This window comes from Chinchilla lanigera, unplaced genomic scaffold (assembly GCF_000276665.1).
Source record: "Chinchilla lanigera isolate Chin_1 unplaced genomic scaffold, ChiLan1.0 scaffold00060, whole genome shotgun sequence".
Classification (NCBI taxonomy): domain Eukaryota; kingdom Metazoa; phylum Chordata; class Mammalia; order Rodentia; family Chinchillidae; genus Chinchilla; species Chinchilla lanigera.
The window spans coordinates 12,600,869-12,619,994 of NW_004955461.1; the positions used below are offsets into that span (position 1 = coordinate 12,600,869).

The 19,126-nt window shown below is 48.9% G+C and overlaps 1 protein-coding gene across 1 annotated transcript in view; it reads right to left on the minus strand.

The window, feature by feature from the left end:
- Positions 1 to 19,126, minus strand: part of Col22a1 (collagen, type XXII, alpha 1) — a gene marked incomplete in the record, with an annotated part of 274,405 nt that overhangs the window by 4,420 nt on the left and 250,859 nt on the right. Inside the window, 8 exon segments of the mRNA XM_013521350.1 lie at positions 1,209 to 1,391; positions 4,306 to 4,372; positions 6,245 to 6,424; positions 9,045 to 9,089; positions 11,728 to 11,763; positions 13,211 to 13,282; positions 14,894 to 14,947; positions 18,477 to 18,530. Coding sequence (XP_013376804.1) covers positions 1,209 to 1,391; positions 4,306 to 4,372; positions 6,245 to 6,424; positions 9,045 to 9,089; positions 11,728 to 11,763; positions 13,211 to 13,282; positions 14,894 to 14,947; positions 18,477 to 18,530 — 691 coding nt within the window.

Sequence of the window (19,126 nt, forward strand, 5' to 3'; positions counted from 1 at the left end):
CTGAGCTAAATCCCCAGCCCCTAGTACCATTATAGACACAAAAAAGACATTCAGAGGAGAGAAGGGTCATTTCCCCTCCAGTATTTAGACTGTACTAGATTTAAGCTTGTACAGATTGGATTAAACTCTCTCTCTCAACTTTTTTTTAATCAGTCAGTTTTTCACCACATAGATTCCAAAACATCTTCCTCATGCATCATTTAAATTCTGCTACTAGTTCATGGGATCTTTAGACCACTCATTTCTATTATTTTAATTGTTATATTTGGTCAGGATTCTGCCATGCTCTGGCACTTTCTATGCCTCTGTCTCGTTCTTTTTATGAACAATTATTTCATGTTATTAACAAATATGGGTAGGATGAGGACACACAAATCTAACAAAAAGCCTTTCAACTGAGAAACACAGAGAATAAGTGAATAACTATAAGGAAATGAAAGAGGAAGGTATTACAGTCATCCATTGCCCCAACTATAAGTGACCCAGCAACAGCAAAAGTGACACCACATATTTCTTTCCCATCCATGCTTGACTGTGTGTGTGTGTGTGTGTGTGTGTGTGCGTGTGTGTGTGTGAGTTTGTGCACAGGAGCTGAGGACCAGTGTGGAGGAGTCTCAAGCTGGTGGCTTTAGTTTAGGGTCCTTCCTCTCTGCTCTTCATCCCCACTTGCCTACTGAGGACAGCATTCTAACCTGCCTGCAGGGCAAGGGGGATTAAGATGGATTAAGTTGTGTTCTGCTCTCTGCTGCTGTCCAGGGCCTTGCTGGGTAGGGAGGCCCCTCCGCCCTACAGCAGGACAGTCAGCAGCCACGGCTAGGTGGAGATCAACACCACCTGATCCAATTTCAAAGCTGGCACTAATCTCCAAGAAATGAAGAATATTGCAACCCCTACTTAGCTCAAAATTTCGTGAGGGAAGAAGAGAGTATTTTGTCTTAGACTCCTCAAACTTAAATAAAGGAGACAGAGAGAGAACAAAAAAGCAAGAGGGAACAGATTCAATCTTCATAGCAAAAGCATACTTTTGCAATAATATTAAGTATGAAAACCTCTTAAACATATGAAAAAATTACATGATGCCACACTCCAGAGTGTCCCAAGCTGCAGGGAATAAGGACAGAATGATGATAGGGCAATTACACCTCACACTCTCGGCTCCTTCCAGCCTTGTGTGACCCATGAAGCAGTTCCTCCTTGTGCCTACTCACCTTTGGGACCCATTGGCCCAGAGGGTCCTTCCAGACCACCTTGGCCAGGTCGGCCTGGCTCCCCTATGGGCCCTGCCCTGCCCGGAAGACCATCTTTTCCAGGGGGTCCTGGTGGTCCAGGTCTGCCTTGTGAGACTTTCACATGTGCAGGCTGCATCTGGGCCAGGAGGTAGGCAAGTTTGTCTATGGGTGGGAAAAAGAAAAATATCCCATGAAGAACGGGTAGACGGCAAAGAATAGAATGGCAACTGAGAGCAGAGGTAGGAACAAGGGGACAACAGCAACTGCACATGACCACCAACACCACCAGCATCATTCACGTGCACATATGCAGTACAATACACATCCTTCTGGTGGTTTAGGCACAGAGGATCCACCCAGCAGCTGTCTATGACCTTGGACAAGCCACATCGCTTCTCTCAGCCTCAGCTTCCCTTTCAGTAAAAGGGAGGCAAGGAGCTAATGCCTACTCTGCTGGCTGGTGTGAGGATGAGCAAATGAGATCATCCAGGAAGACAGTGCCAGGCTCTGGGTCTGTGCTCTGGAGATCCCAGTGTCAAGCACAGCAGCAGGACTCAGGGTCTGTGCTCTGGAGATCCCAGTGTCAAGCACAGCAGCAGGACTCATTGCGATAGTTGCATTCATGTGGGCACCAGTAGTAGTAGCATTGTCAGTAGCAGTAGTAGCAGGGGTAGAAAGATCAGCAGCAGCATCAATAGGAGTATTGTGAGCAGCAGTAGTAGTAGTACTGGCAGCAGTAGTAGTTCAGGGAATATCAGCAGGAGCACTAGTAACAGTACTAGTGGTACTGAAAGTAGTAGTAATATGGCAGCAGGAGTAATATTTTTGGAAGTGGTAGTAGTATCAGCAATAGTAGTATTAGTACTGGCAGTGATAGGAGTGTTGGCAGTAGTACTGGTACCGACAGCAGTAGTAGTAGTATTGGCAGTAGCAATACTAGCAGCAGTAGTAATAGTGCTGACAGCAGCAGTAGTAGTTTTAGCAGTAGTAATAGTAGTAGTAGTAGTAGCAGCATCAGTATTAACAGCAACAGTAATAGTAATGACAGTAGTTGTTTAGCAGTAGCAGCAGTAGTAGTACTGACAGCAGTAGTAGTAGCATTGCTAGAAGCAATAGTAGTAGTACTGGCAGCTGTAGCATTGATAACAGCAGTAGCAGCAACAATTGTAACTGTCAGTAGGGTAAACTGAGGCTTAAGGAGAGATAAGTGGCTTATAGGAAGCTACCTCATGACTTCTGCTCTGAGCATCAGATCCTTCATTTAAACCTGAAGGGCTGGATATGCTTACACCATTCGCAAAGCACATAAAGGTGACAGAATTGATACAACAGCTGGCATGATGTGCCCTTTCTTTGACCAGAGAGACAGTGCCCGTCTAGCGGCAATCAAGAGCCACTCTTGTTTGTACATAGAGAACCAGGTCCAAACACCCACCCATGGATGGTGTGCCTGAGACAGAGCTGGTGTTGGGCACTAAGTCTGTGCCAATGCAGGTTTTCTCCTGACCTGGCTGACCGGCCCTCCTATTGCTCACGTACAGGCCAGGAGGATATGGGGAGTCTACTTCTGTGACCTTGGCATATTTTCACATTCTCTGAGCCTTGATTTAGCCCTTTTAAATGGAACTGATGCTTCCTTCTCAAAGGATCATTTGGAAGAGACTTAGCCCCTGGGATGCTTCCACACAGGCAATTTCAGACCATGTCTTATTCCTGCTGTTGACTAGAGGTACTCCAAGGGCAGAGGCTATTTTTATTACCAATAAATGTAATAACAGAAGGCAAATTCAGAGCTCTCCACTCACCAGTCCCTTAGACCTGCCACCTGTGGCACCCACTGTGACAGCCTAGTCTCCTTCCTTCTTCACCTCCCTTGCCCACCCACACCTCTCTTGCTGTCTGCTCCAGATCATGGTCTCTTGCCCTCTTGTATAAGAGCACGGACCATGCTCATCTGACTCCCAGAGGGCCGGAAAGCAGGTCATCTTGCTTCCTGTTGTGTCCTCACACCTGGCACAGAGTCTGGCATGTACAAAATTCAAAATCACTCAGACATAACCCCATGAATATATGTGCCCTGGCTTTTGTCCTTTTGGGTCTGGAAAGTAGTTATGCATTCCTCTCCTCTCCTGCCCAGGCTCCTCTGTGACCTGTTCTGCTAACTGTCTAGCACAGAGGAAATGAGAATGGTGATAACTCAAGACAGGCCGGTGGTGCAGTGCAGAGCACAGACTCTGCAGACAGTGAGTGAAGCCTGGTCAGACATTTCTAACTCCCCAGCTTTGGCTAAAGTGCTCAGCAGCTCCGCTCCTCCCCTCCTGGACTACAATCATGCTGTCCTTGTGAGGTTGTAGGGGTTCCCACGGTCACACGTGCAGAAGAAAAGTACCCCACCTGACTCAAGGAGAGGCCCACAGCTTCCCTGCCTTAAGGGTCTTCAATCACATTGTTCTGAAGGTCTAGAGCAGTGATGGTGAACCTATGGTACACATGCTGCAGCCGGCTGTTTGTTATTAATGAAAACTCTAAAAGGTTTGTGATCACTAGTCTGGGATCTCATCCCATCTCTCCACTCACAAATCACATCCCCTCCTGAGGAAACCCTGTCCTCTCAGTCCCCTGCCTCTGAGATATTTTATGTACTTTCTTCTGTCCTCTTTCAGTGCTATCCACACCAAGGTAAATTACAGAACTTCTCTTAGGGACTGAAGTCACTGTGTCAGTTTACTGATCTGTCTCCTCCCCTGGACCATGATGAGTCAGCAGATCCACAGCAGGCCTCCTAAATTCCTGACTGGTTAGATAAATGGCTGAATGCACAGAATATGTGAATGATGGCAAAAGAAGTGGTTTTGTAGATGCCAAGCTCTGTCACTAGAGACAACCAAGCAGAAGCTGAATGCCCACTCGGGAAAAGCTCTCCAGAGGAAATCTGTGTGTCAGATAAGGGCCATCAAGGTATTCCCCAACTTCATTAGCCCATGTGTGACCTGCTCCTAAGGTGTCTTCCAAACTATGTCTTCACAGTAATGAAGGATCGAAGCACACAAGGCTACAACGAAGTCCAGCTACTCACTCTCCAGCTGCTTCTCAATCTCTTCCTGAATAAGCCGCCGTAGGGTATCCATGGATGGAGACTCCCCCTAGGAGAGGGTGGTGGGGTTATTTATGTTCCCAGTAACACTTGCTACCCAAGTCTCCTAATGACTCAGAAAGCAAGAAGTTTATGGAAATCCAAGGCCACTCTGTACATGGGGAAGCATATCCTCCTAGGACTGCCCTCCACACATCTATAATCCCTTCCTCTCTGTCGTAAGGCAGCTTCACTCCTTGTATATGGTGGCCAGGACTCTCCACTCTGAACCACTGCAGCCCTTCCCTCCTCACTCTTCCGCCTCCTTTTCTGCACTTACCTCTAGCCAAACCCACTGCGTCCATGAATCAACCCCCAGACTCTTCCAGCACTGGTCCTGGGAGGTCTGGCCTCCAGTCTCTCCCTGCCAAAGTCCTGTCTCCTCCAGGACACAGCCTGTGGGTGGTCTCATCATACATGAAGTCATGTTTTACTCCTTTGCTTGGCCACTTGGCTCCTCTATGTCTGACTATTCCTGCTCGGTCCATGCTGGCGCTCCACAAATATCTGACCAATCCTGATGCTTGGGGCACAGAAGTGAAAGAGTCTGTCCCACAGAGACACAGCATTGTACCCAGCTCACAGAGCAGCAGCAATTCTCAGCATGACCTGGGGAATAGTCCTCATGCCTTATAGGGCTCATCCCTCCTGTCTGACACCTTCAGGGTAGATTCTACCCCTCAAGGCTGGGGTTCTACCTGCCCAGCTCCCTTGACCAGTCCCTACCATCCTTCTGACAAGAAATGGATTTGACTTCTTTACTCTCTTGCTCTTTCCTGGCCAAGACTCTTTTGTGATCATCTCAAAAGTTCTGTCACTACCCACAGTAGTAGGATGTGAACTTGCATAAGGCTGCACAGGCTTTGGGAGCCAGCTGAGTCCCCACACCGACCTCTTGATTCCAGGGAACCCCAAACACCAGGAAGCAATGAAACTGCACAGCGTCAGAACTGGCAGGGGCATGGAGCCACCCACACCTGTGCTCTGGGGAACATGAGTGTCCCCAGAGGACACAGTATGGTTGAGGAGGAACAGGCAATGACAAGGACTAAGCAAACAGGTCCCACCAACAACCTGGCAACCAGATGACCTTATTTTTTTTCTTTTCAGAACAGAGTATTGAGCACAGGACCTTGAGACTGAGCTCCATTCCCAGGGTTTTTTTTTTTGTTGTTATTGTTGTTGTTGTTATTTTAAATTTTGAGACAGAGTCTCACTAAGTTGCCCTGGCCGGGCATGAATTTGTGATCCTCTTGCCTCCTGAGTGCTGGAATTATAAGAGACGGCATCCAGGCTCACCTGGCTTTTATCATTTTTTAGCCAATGTGTACCATTAAAAGGCTGTTGTAAAACAATGATTTTGCAACTAGAATAAAATATGTTAAAAGGAAGAAAAAAACTCAAGACTCTAAAGAAGCATTTCTTTTTACATTTGAGGACAATGAGTGAACACCCCAGGAAGATGGTGAGAAGGGTACCAGGCCAGGTAGTGAACAGATGGTAAACCATCCCGCTTTATTAGCTCAGGTCACTGAGAGATGGTGTCTTCTCTGTAATCTTTGTTCAGGGTCCTGGGGGAAAAGAGTTTCACAGCCCAAGGAGCAAAGCCTAGCAAACTCATTTCCATCTGAACGGATGGTGATAATAGTTTTGAGAACCCCCTTAAATTATGCACATCATTTTACTTAATAATAACAAAACAGAAGAGCATTTTCTTATCCATTTTTGCAGCCACAGAGAATGGAGGTGGCCTGTCCCTGGTCATACAGCAGTCCCTGGCAGACAGAGAGCTGTACCATGCTCCCCCTGAAGGCTACCCATTTCCCTGTTTTCCCCACGGGCCAGAGAAATTCCTAATCTGCAGTGATGTCAACATCCTTACCCTCAGTCCTGGAAATCCTGGCTGGCCTGGTGGTCCTGGGGGCCCAGCTGGTCCGCTTTCCCCAGGTGGCCCTTGGGGGCCCGTCAGACCTGTGTGGCCTTTGTGGCCTGGGATTCCAGGGTCCCCAGGCTGACCCTTTCCACCAGGCAGTCCTTTGTCCCCTTTGATCCCAGGGTCTCCCTAAAGGAGAAGAAAAGTACATGAGTGTACGGGTCAGGGATGGAAGAACAAGCAGAGAGCAGATGTAGCTGCCTCTTGAGACTCCAAGGAAGGCTTGGTCATGCTGTTCAAGACAGAGGGTCAGAATCATCCTATCAACAACCTTATCATACAGATGAGCACATGGGGGTTGAGACTACCTGCAGAAGTTAGGGGAGAGAGAGCCTTGACTTCCCAATTCCAGAATCCATAAGGGAACCCCTCACATGCCTGTCACTGGAGGGCAATAGGAAGCTGTGGCACATCCATATCACAGAGCACTAAGCTGCCAAAACACAGGGATGTGGCCAAGGGGCCTCTGTGGACACTCATCGGCCTGTACTGTTACACTGAAATTGTAGGTGTAGAACATCTACAGTGTTTTAACTGTACCAATTTGCTGGGTATAGATACAAAACTGTGGAATGCTGCAGAAGGGGTTCATTACCAGTGAATGGATAGGAAGTGGGGGAGCCCTGCTTTTCACTGTACACCTCAGAAAAATGAACTTTCCACTCCCAGGCTGCCCGCAAAAGTATGGTTCCTCCTGGAGACTAGGCCAGCTGCCACCTGTAACCTAGGTGAAGCTCCGCCCTCTAACACTGGAGAAACATGCATAGCCCCCTCTCACAGGCCCTCCCTATGCTCTTCCTTGCTCTTCTGTGTTCACAGAGTCCCACCGCACAGCTGTGCTCACTGCCTGCACACATCTGCCCATCACCAGCCCAGAGCCTGGGGTACAGGATCCATGACTTAGCAGCAGGGCAGCACCGGGCAGGCAGCACAGTCCCTGGTGTCTATGGGCCACAGATGCTGCCAGTGCTCAGTGGTCAGCGAACACGTGGAAGCCACCTTCCTGGATGTGGAGTGTAAGAAACTCCATTGCTGGTCTAGAGCAGACAGGGAGAGAAAGAAGAGAAACAAGATGGCAACTGGAAATGTGCCTTGTCAGGGGCATGACTTGGAATCTTTGAGAACGGAAATTGCTCAGTTCTGAAACAGCATCTCAGGTGCGTGCTTCAGGAGATGTGACTGGAGCAAAAGCGTGGAGAGAGTGACCTCTGTAGAGTGGGGGAGGGTGCAGGGGAGGCCAGGGCGTGTGTGTAACAGCCCTGGTTCTGTGTTCAAGGTGTCCTGGTAAAAGCAGACAGGCAGCGAAGACCCCGGGAAGGGGCGGGCTGAGAGACGGGATGGCGAGGACACGTGACTTCCATCGTCTTCCTTGCTGGCAGTTTTCATGTTTAGTCATGACCTTGCATTGCATCTCAAATTTCGACAATAATCAGAAAAGCAGAGAATGAAATGATTACGTTAGCCAGATCCGAGGGTGTCCCTTCCAAATCCGGTGCATTCCATGGCGGCACTGTAATCTTTAGTGAGCCTGACTGCAGGGGTCTTTAAAAACCCTGGTTCCTTATATACCCGGGTGCCACAAGTGGTACAGTATTTCCTACTCATTAAATGTCTCCTGTCACTTTGAGATGAGAAGATTGTCCCATATTTCAAATCTCCCTAGGAACCTACGGGAACCCTGGCACTATTCCCTTCAACCACTTAGCAAGGGAAAGACAAGCTGTGCTTTTATTGATTTGCTATTAGATATGACGTTTCTACCTGCGGTCTGAATTCCCTGGCCCTCCACCAAAACTGAAGCCCTCAGCCCACAACAATGCTCACAGGACCTGAGTGACAGCCTCCTGAGGACCCGACTGCTCTCAGCCATGGCCCCTCCCAGGCTCCATCACGTGGGGACCAGCAGCAAAGGGAAAGTGCATCCAAAGTCCTTGGAAGGGGGCAGTGAGAGACCAGAGCCCTGGAGTGCCTGAAACTCTGCTGCCATGTCTCCACCCTGGCTAGCTCCCCACCCAACCATCTTGCAAAGAAAGCCGCGATAAATTCTTTGCAGGACTGAGGAAAACAAGCGGGGGTGGGGTGACGGCGGTGTCTTGCAACACTGTGAAGGCTGACCAAACACAAGACCGTGGACCAGCCCAGCGAGACGCGCAAGAGCCACTAAAGGGAGCATCCGCTGTGAGTGTGAGGATGCTTCCCACCCCCTCTGGCTAATCTGCACGGCCACACAAACACACACATACACACACACACACATACACACACATGACTTTTCCATCTTGGTTTCTGGAGAAAGGAAACGTCTGAGTGTGGCACCAAGGCAACTCATTATGGGAAAATCTGTTCCCTTGTCACTTCCAGTGACAAATCTGGCTCCCAGCAAATTGTCACTTTGGGAGCCAGGCACATCATGCGGGCACATTCGCACAGGGGGAGAAGGAAATCTGTCAGCGTCTCCCCACACTTGCCTTTGCATTTGTAATTATGATCATGATTTTATTCCTCAAAATAACCAAAAGGAAGAGCAGAAAAACACTGAGTACAAAAATATGGGGGGAGGGGAAAGAAGCCCCTTAGCTGGGGTCCAGATTTCCCAGGGAACACTGATCAGCAGCCGCTGCATGAGATGGTTCTCCAGCTGGGCTGGTTATTATCCACCCTGGACAAACAGCCGCCTTAAAGCCGCCTTGGCACTGTGGAAGGCCACACTCAGTGTGTGCAAAGGGCCTGTACTCCTGCATTTATTTACCTTTTCTCCTTTGGCTCCTGGCTCTCCGGGCTTCCCAGGGGTACCCTGCAGTGAGACCAAGGGGACATGGTCATTGCACAGGGCCACCTGTGCTGGCATCTTTACCCTTCTTGATTCTTGGTTCTTTCCTGGTTCTCAGCTCCGCATGGCAAGCACAAAGGTCCTGGAGAAATAAGGTTCCCCAAGAGCTTCCGCCTGATTTGTACAGACCTCGAGAATCTGGCTGACTTCCTCTTCTCTTCTTTCCTCCTAACCTCTTCACCCTTGACTGAGGACAGCACCAAACTATGGTTGAGCCTCTTTAGATTTCTCCTGTACCTCTCAGGATGAGCCACCCTCTTGCTGCCCAAAGGCGCAACGTCAACTGGTCTTGGATACGCACCCATGCTCTCTGTGGCCCCAGCTGACTCTAGTTCAGCTGACCCCAATGACTTACAGTCCTCACTGCAGGAAGCATGCAGGTCTGCTGAGCCATGGCCTCTGCTCACCATCTTCCCTGTGTCAGTACCCGGCCCCACCTGCTGTCCAGGTAACTAACTGACCCAGCCTCAGCCCACCCCTCCAGCAAGCCCTCTCCTCCCACTAACACTACGAGAAGTGGCAAGTGGTAAGAACTCTTCTAAGTTCCCACAGCCCCCAGGAGGGAAGACACATCATAAAGGAGGGAGGCAACCCCCTGGTCCTCACTGCCGAGACGCCTGGCTCCCTGCTGGCCTCTGCTTCTCCCTACCTACATATCCCTTGCCTTTCTTTGGCCCAGGACCCTGGTCCTTCCTCTGCAAGCCCTTGTATGATTCTTCTGGCAAGACTTCATTCTTAAGCCTGGGTCCCACGCCTTCCAGGTGACACCTGTCTTCTCCCCAGATGTGGGACAGAGATGGACTTGTCTGTCTTTCCTTTAGACGAAAAGCTTTTGAGAAGTGAGACCTGGTCTTTTTCCTTTCTTTCCTATCCATTTGCCCATCCCAAACCCTACCTTGTCCAAAATCAACCTTGTCCCAAGTACCAAGCACAGGGCTTAAGAGTTGGAGAGCAAGCTCACCCAGAAGCTCCTGTCCCATCAGCAGGGGGCACAGCCTGTGCTGGTTCAGGGAGGCAAATGTTCTCAAGCTCTTCTGAGCCTGCCCACAGCTTCCATCTCAGCCCAGAAACACTCACTGTACCCAACTCATGTGGGCATCACCTTTGCTCCGGGGGAGGGGAGGGGACATGGTCCCAGTTCTCACTGTGCCCGTAGCCTAGCTAAGACATAGATATGGATACAATTCTAACATGACACAGATGTACTTGGCTTTTGCAATAGGAGATGAAGGTGCTCCTCAGCCCCGGGAGAAAGAGCACGAGTTTGTGTGTTGGGAGCATAAAGCTTTGAAGATCAGATTTAAATCTAACAGAGACAGGAGGTGGGAAAGGTGCTCCAGGTAGACTAGGAATGAAGACCAACTCCTGAAGACAGTAGGGACATTGTGTGTGCTTCAGCAAAAGGCAAGAGCTCACAATTGAAAAAGATGTTGCAGTCAGGTCTAGGAAGACCCTGGGTGTCTGCTTATCCCTCTGAAAGGCAATAGGGAGCCAGAGAGCATTCGTGAAAATAGCAGCACAGCTATAATCACATGGGGTGATGAAGCCCTCAAAAAACCAAGCTTGGCGTAATTTCCCTCCACCTCAATCCAGTAAGCAAGAGGGACCAGTGATAGATCAATGTGTGAGTGATATGCCCAGTAAGTGGCAGGACATGGCTGGGCCAGTAGCAAATGCTTCTCAGACATGGACCATTTGATCCAGTTTTAAGGAAGCCACCACTCCCCCACCCTGCTGAACACGGTAATCCAAAACCATAGCACACAAACCCATCTTTCTTCAGAAGACAGCACAGGCTTTGAAATGGATATGCTGCTGTCCACAGAACTCTCTGCTCCGTTAATTTTGGAGCTCATCTGCCAACACTTCTGCTACCTACTCTGAGCTGGCCCCCTGGGTGGGTCAGAGCAGGGCAGAGGGCTCATACAGGATGGGGGCACCTGCTTTGTCCCTGCAGGTGAAGGGAGGTCGACACAGAAAGAAGAGGGAGATCAGGGTATGGGCTTTCTTAAAGAAGGACCCTGAGGGAAGATTTGGCATTTAGGGCCTAAACTTCCAGAGTGATAGGAGCTGAGTGGGCGGCAGTGGGCAGGCTCTGGAGCATCCTGGATGCCAATGAGAACATGAGGGGGGACAAAGCTGACATCTAGACTGTGAAGTGGTCTAATCTACTCATGGCACTCCACAGACCTCTGGCTTGCCAAGGCTGGACAGAGGGAGCCATTGGGATGCCAAGGCCATAGTCCCCGTAAAAGGGGGTGATAGACTGCGCTAGGTGCCAGGTGGGAGCCATGGGGAAGGCTGGACAGAACAGAGGGCTTCTGTGAAGTTGGAGCTGATAGCACTCCTTGGTAGAGTGGATCCTGACAGGGAGACGAGGAAAGAGATGTGTCCAGGTGGTATCCCTGTGGGTGCACAACCTATGAGAGCTGATGCAAATTAAAACGCGGGCCCCTTGTGCAAAAAGCATGAATGATTTCAATGCAGTGACAACAAGGCATTAAGTGAGTGGAGGGCCTTCTACTGCAGGCTGCCCACCCGCGAGGCCGGCGCTCTGCTCCCAAGGGAAGGGTCACCAAGGGAGGAGCAGCGTGATACTTGCCTCCTTGCCTGGCATGCCTTTTTCTCCTGCTTCTCCCTATGAAACAGAACAATAAAAGATACCAGTTGGTTCTGCAGCACTGGCACATTTTGAGTAGCACAACTGTCTTCAACACTGACATTTCATTCAAGTCATGTTTCAGCAAAGACAGTAATCGATGGCCCACCTGACCAAGGACATCCCAAGCACAGGATTCCTGCTCAGCCTGTGCAGAAGCAGGCAAGTGTGAGAAGTCCCAGGGTGGGAGGGGAGGCCCAGGCTTTGGGTTTCTGGGCAATGGGATATGTTTGATTCCACCCAAAGGCCCCTCCAGAGCACTGGTTTTACAAATCTTCTGGTTGTGGGAGGGAGGACACACCGAGGAGCAAGTTCAGAGTGTGAAACAGGACACGGACAAGACTGGGCTCTGAATGCAAATCTTGGCTCTGGTAGTTCTTAGCTCTGTGATCTCAAACAATGTCTCATGAGCTTCTTAAATTCTCTGTGCCTTCATTTCTTCATCTGTCACATTGGAAAAGCAGTTTACCTGCCTCATCAAGTACCGTGAGATTTAAATGCCTTAGTATTGGTAAAGTACTCAGAACAGTGGCAGGTATGTAGCAAGGCCTGACAAAATGGCCTACTATGTACACAGGAAAGGAATACTTGATGTAAAGAGTGGGTGCCTGGATACCAGTGGCAGCCAGATCATCACCGAAGGGATGGAAAAGGAAGTGAGTGTAAATGCATCTGAGTAGACCTCAGGGGACAGACCCATCCATATGTGGGCAACAGAGAGAAGGGGGTAAAAGAAGGCACACTGCCAGAAAGGGCTGGTACTGTGGGACAGGACTAAACTGGAGGTGGAGGCAGAGCACTGTGGAGAACTGCCACCCTGGCGGGGTACACAGAACCTCATCTGCAGGTCAGCACTCTCAGCGATGGTCCAGGCATGCAGAATGCACCAGGGGCCAGTGTGGAGCCCAGCAACGACCACCCAGCAGCTTCTCCCTGCACCAAGCTGTCAAGTCAGGAGACCTAGACTCAAGCACCAGCTAGGATGCAGGCTGACTATGCCACTTACAGGTTTTGACCTTGTAGTCCAAACTTGCTCATCTTTAAAATAATTTCTAAGGGTCCTTCAAGTTCTAGGATTCTTACCACCACCACTATCCCGCCATATCCCCATCACAATCATTTCTATTTCCTGAGCATTGCGTTGGGTCAGGCAGCACTGCAACACCTTTACACGGGTCATCTCATCTAGTCCTCAGAGCCCAGGGATTCTGTTACAGCCATTTGAGCAATGAGGCAGCCAAGAGATGTTGGAAGACTCTCCTAATGACCAACAATCAGGGAGTAGTGGGGCAGGTGAGACCTCTGAGTTCCCCACTGTCTCCCAAATCATGAAGCACGTTGACCTCACACCACACTGCTGTGATACTGAACGTGAATTTTACCCTGGAGCCAGGCATCAGGGTCCCCATGGAGATCCTCTGCTTACCGGAGGTCCACGAGGACCCAGGAAGCCAGGAAGTCCCGGGCTACCATTTTCTCCTTTGCTTCCCTTCTGGCCCTGTGAAGGTGAAACAGGGAATTAATTCTTCAAGGTGAAGTGTCAACCCAAGCAGATTCAGAAATCTCTTGATTCCTCACAACTCTACAGGCTTGAGATATCCGAAAACCGAAGACAAGACCCTTTTCCTGGGATGGAGAAGAAAGGGTCAAGGAAAGACATGGTGCATTGGGAATCTCATTAGCACTGGTACAGCAGGGAGAAAGATGAAAAATACCTCCATAAACAGCCGGTGATCTTTTTACCCAAAGCAACAAACACAAAATGGGACAGACATTTACCAAAACACACAGATGTGAGCGACCTTTCAAAGAGTCCTCTGGGAACCACGGTGGTGGTACATGCCTACAATTCCAGCACTCTGGGAGGCTGAGGCAGGAGAATCAGGAGTTTGAGGCCAGCCTGAGCAAGGTAGTGACTTAGTCTCAATACAAAATATAAAAAGGTTAGGGATGTATCTCAGTGTGAAGTCCCTGTGTTCAATCCCTATATAAGAAAACACATGCACACACATACACAAGTCAGAAAAAGGGAGGTGGTAGTCTTTTTTTTACAATAAGATGCTAAGAGGTTGAGGCTCAGTGTGGCTGGTTCCATCTTTGAGAAGGTCTTCTGGGAACCTTTCAACTTCAACTTTTCTGGGAAGCCACTATATGTGGGTTTTCTGGAGCCAGTCCTGAATGGGGTGTGTCTTGCCCCATCTGGCATGCCTCGTCAGAGTGACAGCTCCACACTGGGGATGCCGGCGGCAGGCATTAAGATTACCAGAAAGGCCGACTACTTCATCACAGCTGTATCCAGTCCAACAGGAAAAGGGCCTCCCCCAGGTGACCGGGGGCCCATGTGGGTGCTCAGTTTACCCAGGACTAGTGAATTTCTAGTCACCTTGATTCCACAGTGCCAACAGTTAGCTGGCTGAGCATGGTCAGCAGATTGCCTGGAAAAATTGCTGTTTGACCCACCATATTTGAAGACAGCTTCCTGGACAAGGTTACAGTTTCAGTTAAAAGAAAAAAAATGCAAGAAGGTGGTGCTCGGCAGAGCCTTGTGGTCAGAGTTGGGCTTATCCAATCTCAGATCTGACCCATCAAAGAACCATCTACCCATCACATGTCCTCATCAACCAGGCCTGAACCCTAAGTCCCCCAATCCATTGACCCAGATGCTGCTGGTCAGCACGCCACCCCTTTCCTGGCAGCCACAGATCCCACTTGCTCTCTCTCCTCCGTGGGCCCCTCTCCATTTACAAGCTGCACACTTACCTTATCATCCGAGAAGGTCAAGGTTACCACCTGACTCTGCCTGTCCATTCTCTATAACCATCACACACCCGCTGTGCAATACTACTAAACTTTTTTAGTGTTCAATTGTTCTGGATACCTGTGGTCATAGACAGCAGACAGCCTGAAGTATAATTGCATGTATTCTGAACTTTGAAAAAGGTCCTCCTTAGATGCTTTTGCCTCTAGTCTATTTCCATCATTCAGACCCATATTTCCCGGCTGATGCCCCAGGGAGAGACTAGACACTTTGACATCAGCCACTTGTCCTTGCTGAGCTTGCCCTGTGGGTGTCACGTCAAGGAGCAGTTAGAGCAGTATTTGTACTCACGGGGGTTCCTGGACGGCCAGGGTCTCCTGGGGAGCCTGGTGATCCATTGTTTCCCTGGTGAAAGAAACAGAAATAATCATTCTGCCAGAAAGCTATGCCAGGGCATCACAGAGAAGGACATCAGAACGAAGAAACATTTTACATTTCACTGCACATGTATCACCTGATTTCACAGACCCTGTTTTCCCTGGGGCCAGCACGGCACTCAGTAAACCACTTCTGTCCTCGGAGGATATTTCTCAACTTGTGAAAGGAGCTTGCAATATTTCATTCATAACAACAACGTTGTGGAATTAAGTAGATCTATGGGTATGAATAGGCCCAGCCCAGCGACTGGTGCTCACAACACAGGCACAGTAAATAATCATGACCACAGTCATTCATCCATCCATTCATCCTTCAACTCCCTACTGTTATAAAGAAACACACCAGTTAGCACAACCCAACTTACAAATAACTGCTCATACTACCATGGAGTTGCTTTTGCTTAGAAAGCAGGCCCACATGCTTATTTCCTTTTATGTCTTGCCATGAGCATCACTATAATCCCATTTTGCAGGTGAAGATTGTGACACACAAAGTCGAGAAATGCTTCACACAAAGTTCTACAGTGCAAGGTCCATCCACTCTAGGTTTTTGGACTGATTTTCCCAGTTTTAATGTTCTCTAAGCCGATGGGTGTTTGTACGCATTTGTGACACTGAAAAATACATTTAACTATAAGATCCTTGGTAGTAGAAAAGTCAGACAGCTAAAGTTTTCTAGGTTTATACTCCTATAAATCCCTTCAGGCTCAGGCAAATTCCTGTTGAGCCTAAAATTCACAGCTCAGCTTCCCTAGGCAGACCTGGCTGCCTCATTTGTCCTTCAACCCTGAGGGCTTGTTCCTACTGGATGCTTTAACTTTGCCTGGCTCTCTTCCCTGCCATGAGTAACCCAGTAACTCAAAGACAAGATCTGCGCCTTGTCATTCTTTATGTCCCCAGCATCTAGAACACTGCCAGACACCAGAGGCTTTCTGCTCAGTGAGTAAGCCAAGAACTTTATAAAGGACCACTCTCCACTTACCCTTTGACAGAAGCCTGAGAATGCCCCCAAATCTTGGCAGCATGTGTCCACATATGTGTCAGCTTCATAGAAACACATCATAGTTAAAAGCAACCAGTCTCAGCTGGGCACTTCTTTCATACCAGGCCTTCCTCACATGTGTTAACTCACTGCTTGCATCAGACACTGACATCATTTCCATTTTATAAATAGGAAAACTGAGGCACTGGACAGCTAACAGGCTGCTTGAGCAAAGTTGTGCCGACCCTATCCCTTACTGCTCTGGCCTGCATTAAGGAAATGGTTTGTGGGTTTGTGATTAAAAAAAGAAAATACAGACTGCCTTCCACCAAAAAAATGCACACATGACCATAAATCATCAGGGGCCACATCTCACCAGATCCTCCCAGGAATTGTGCAGCATAGATGCCTTCACTCTTATACCATAGATGAGGAAACTGAGGCACCAAGAAGGCATGGGCCCTGCCTGGAATGCTAAGCTACTATAGTACAGACTGGTGCAGGAGCCGCACACAGTCTTAGTGGACTCAGCCCTTCCAGGGAGAGCTGCATCCCGCCCCTCCCTCACTCCCTCCGCCCACCAACCCATCTGTGTTCTCTAAAAATATGTGTTCTGCCTCATCCCTATGGAAATGATCTCTCATCCCTCCCCCTCTGGTTCTCCCCTGGCAGGGCGGGTAAGAACCAAGGCACATTTGCATACAGTGCCACACAGGGTCCCACCCGGGCTCTGTGGACTTAATGCCTCTTAGAGCCAGGACCTGCTTCCTGCCTGGGCCATGCAGCCACTCCGCACATCCCCCTCTTCTAAGGAGTCCCTTGGGTCACTGTGCTGCTTCATAGTGGAGGCCACAGCTCCCTCCCCCAATGTTCTGAGCTTCAAACTCCTGCGCAAGCCCCTCCCTCCAGGATGACCTTGATGAGAGGAAATCTGATACACACAGGGCCAGAACAGGTGCTTCAATTGCGGGCTCTGAAGCCAGATTGCTTGAGTCAGAATCTCAGCTCTGCTGCTTACTAGTTATGTGACTGTAGGCACATTACCTTGCCTCTCTGTGCCTCTCTTTTTTGCATCTGTACATGGGAGTCACAGCACCTGCCTTAAGGTTTGAGGAAAACTCAATGAATGAATTATGTTAATACTACATGCACTCCCCAGCACAGAATCTCCCGGTATTTTTTAGAAAGCAGTGGTTGTAAGGTGGTTGTCACATGGGCTTTTCCCACCCATGTGTAACTATAGATTTTAACGAAAGCAACATGAAAGTTTTAAGGACACTGAGGTAAGGACAGACTGTATTATGACCGTGGTGCCATGACATTATAGTGGAGCAGAGGAATGCCAATTGCCTGATGATGCCATAGCCATCCTGATGTCACCTTTGGGTTGACGTAGTTGTAAACAAAAGCTCTGCAATGCCGGTCACAGAAAAATGTAACACATGCAATAATAGTATTGAATAATGATAATGAAAGACTATGTTACTGGTTTGGGCATTTACTGATATAGGTATAGAATTCCTTTTACTTATTAAACAAAAAATTGCCATAAAATAGTGTCTTTTGTTACACAGGCAGCTGCCACCTTCAGTTTGTGTTCACTATGACTCTTGATTGAGTGTTTTCCCACACAACTTTAGGTACCTAAATGTCTATTTCCTGGCTTTCTCTCCCATACTCTCTCAGATTACTTACAGATAGGAGAAGGATTTGCCTAGGTGCACATACAGGCAGGGGTAAAAATCAAAACATTTACCAACATGTGGAATGTTGTGAGTTGAACTGTGGCCCTCAAAATTCATACCTTTCTGAAGTTCCAATGTCCACAACCTCTGAACGTGACTTACTTAGAGTAGGGTCCCTAGAGTACATGTAGCTAACGTGAGCTCACACTGTAATAGGGTGACCTCTAATCTCATAAGATTAGTGTCCTTATCAAAAGGGGAACTTTGAAGACAAGCACACAGGAAGAAAAGCATGTGATGCCAGAGGCACGGATCAGGGTGACAGATCTATGGCTTAAGACAAGCCATGACAGCCAGCAATTTCCTAGAAGCTGTGCAGCCACATGTGACAGATTCTACCTTGGAAGGATCCAACCTCACTGCTACCTTAACCTCAGAATTCAGGCTTTCAGAACTGTGAGGACACACATCACTGTTATTCAAGCCACCTGCATGTGTTACTTGTTACAGTGCCTGCAGGAAGTAAGTATGACATGCAAGTTCCAGTCCTCAGAATAGCATAAAACCAGAGAGAGCAGATTCAGAGGAAGCCACACAGACCCCTTGTAGCCAAGTGGCAGCTTTTTAATTTTAGAATGAGAGTGAGTGGTTCCAGGGAAGTTGCCAGCTTCTTGTAGGAAGGCAGTAGGGTCTGAGGACAATGGCTATTTACCACCTGCTAGGCTGTATGTACACACATGACTGCACCAGGGTGAGCCAAGCAAGCATCACCATGGTAACAGCCATGCACCCAGAAACACGTACCAAAGGAGACTCAAAGCAAAACTCACCGATGGGCCCCTGGGTCCTCGAGGACCCTGTGGCCCTGCAGGTCCAGTGTCACCCTGGAACAAACAAAGATGGGGTCACATCATCACAGAGCCACTGTGTGAAGCTGATGAAGGCTTAGATTCAAATGTAGACAATTTCATTAAGAGGCCCCCGAGCACCAACAGCATCCCTACTTTGCCCTCCAGGCAACAAGCTCATTGGCTATGAGGAGGGATGCTTGCAGGCCCTGGTGTGTTCATTAGTGTGTGTTCACCAGCTCAGACAGCTCCATCTGGTCCCCAGGGGGATCAGGAATTCCACCTCAAACCAAGAGAAGGAAGCTGAGAGGATTAAATCTCTTGAAGTTCTCCTGTTTCACTGGGCAGTAACTGGGACTGAGCTGGAGAGACCTTTGCTTTCACCTCTCTGCATGTGGCTCCAGACACTGCATTGGTTTTATAAAAGCAAAGGAGAAACATAGGAACTACATCACAATTTTCCCTACAGTCTCTTCCAGGTCCTTTGTCCGATGACAACAGGTCAGCCAAAGAGCCACTGTACTTAGCCAATCAAGAGCCATGGGGAGGGGTTGTCTTACCAGCTCCCAGGCTGGTCCTGGAGGATGCAAAGGCAGACAGAAAGCCATGCTTCTGCCCAGGCACCATTCCCA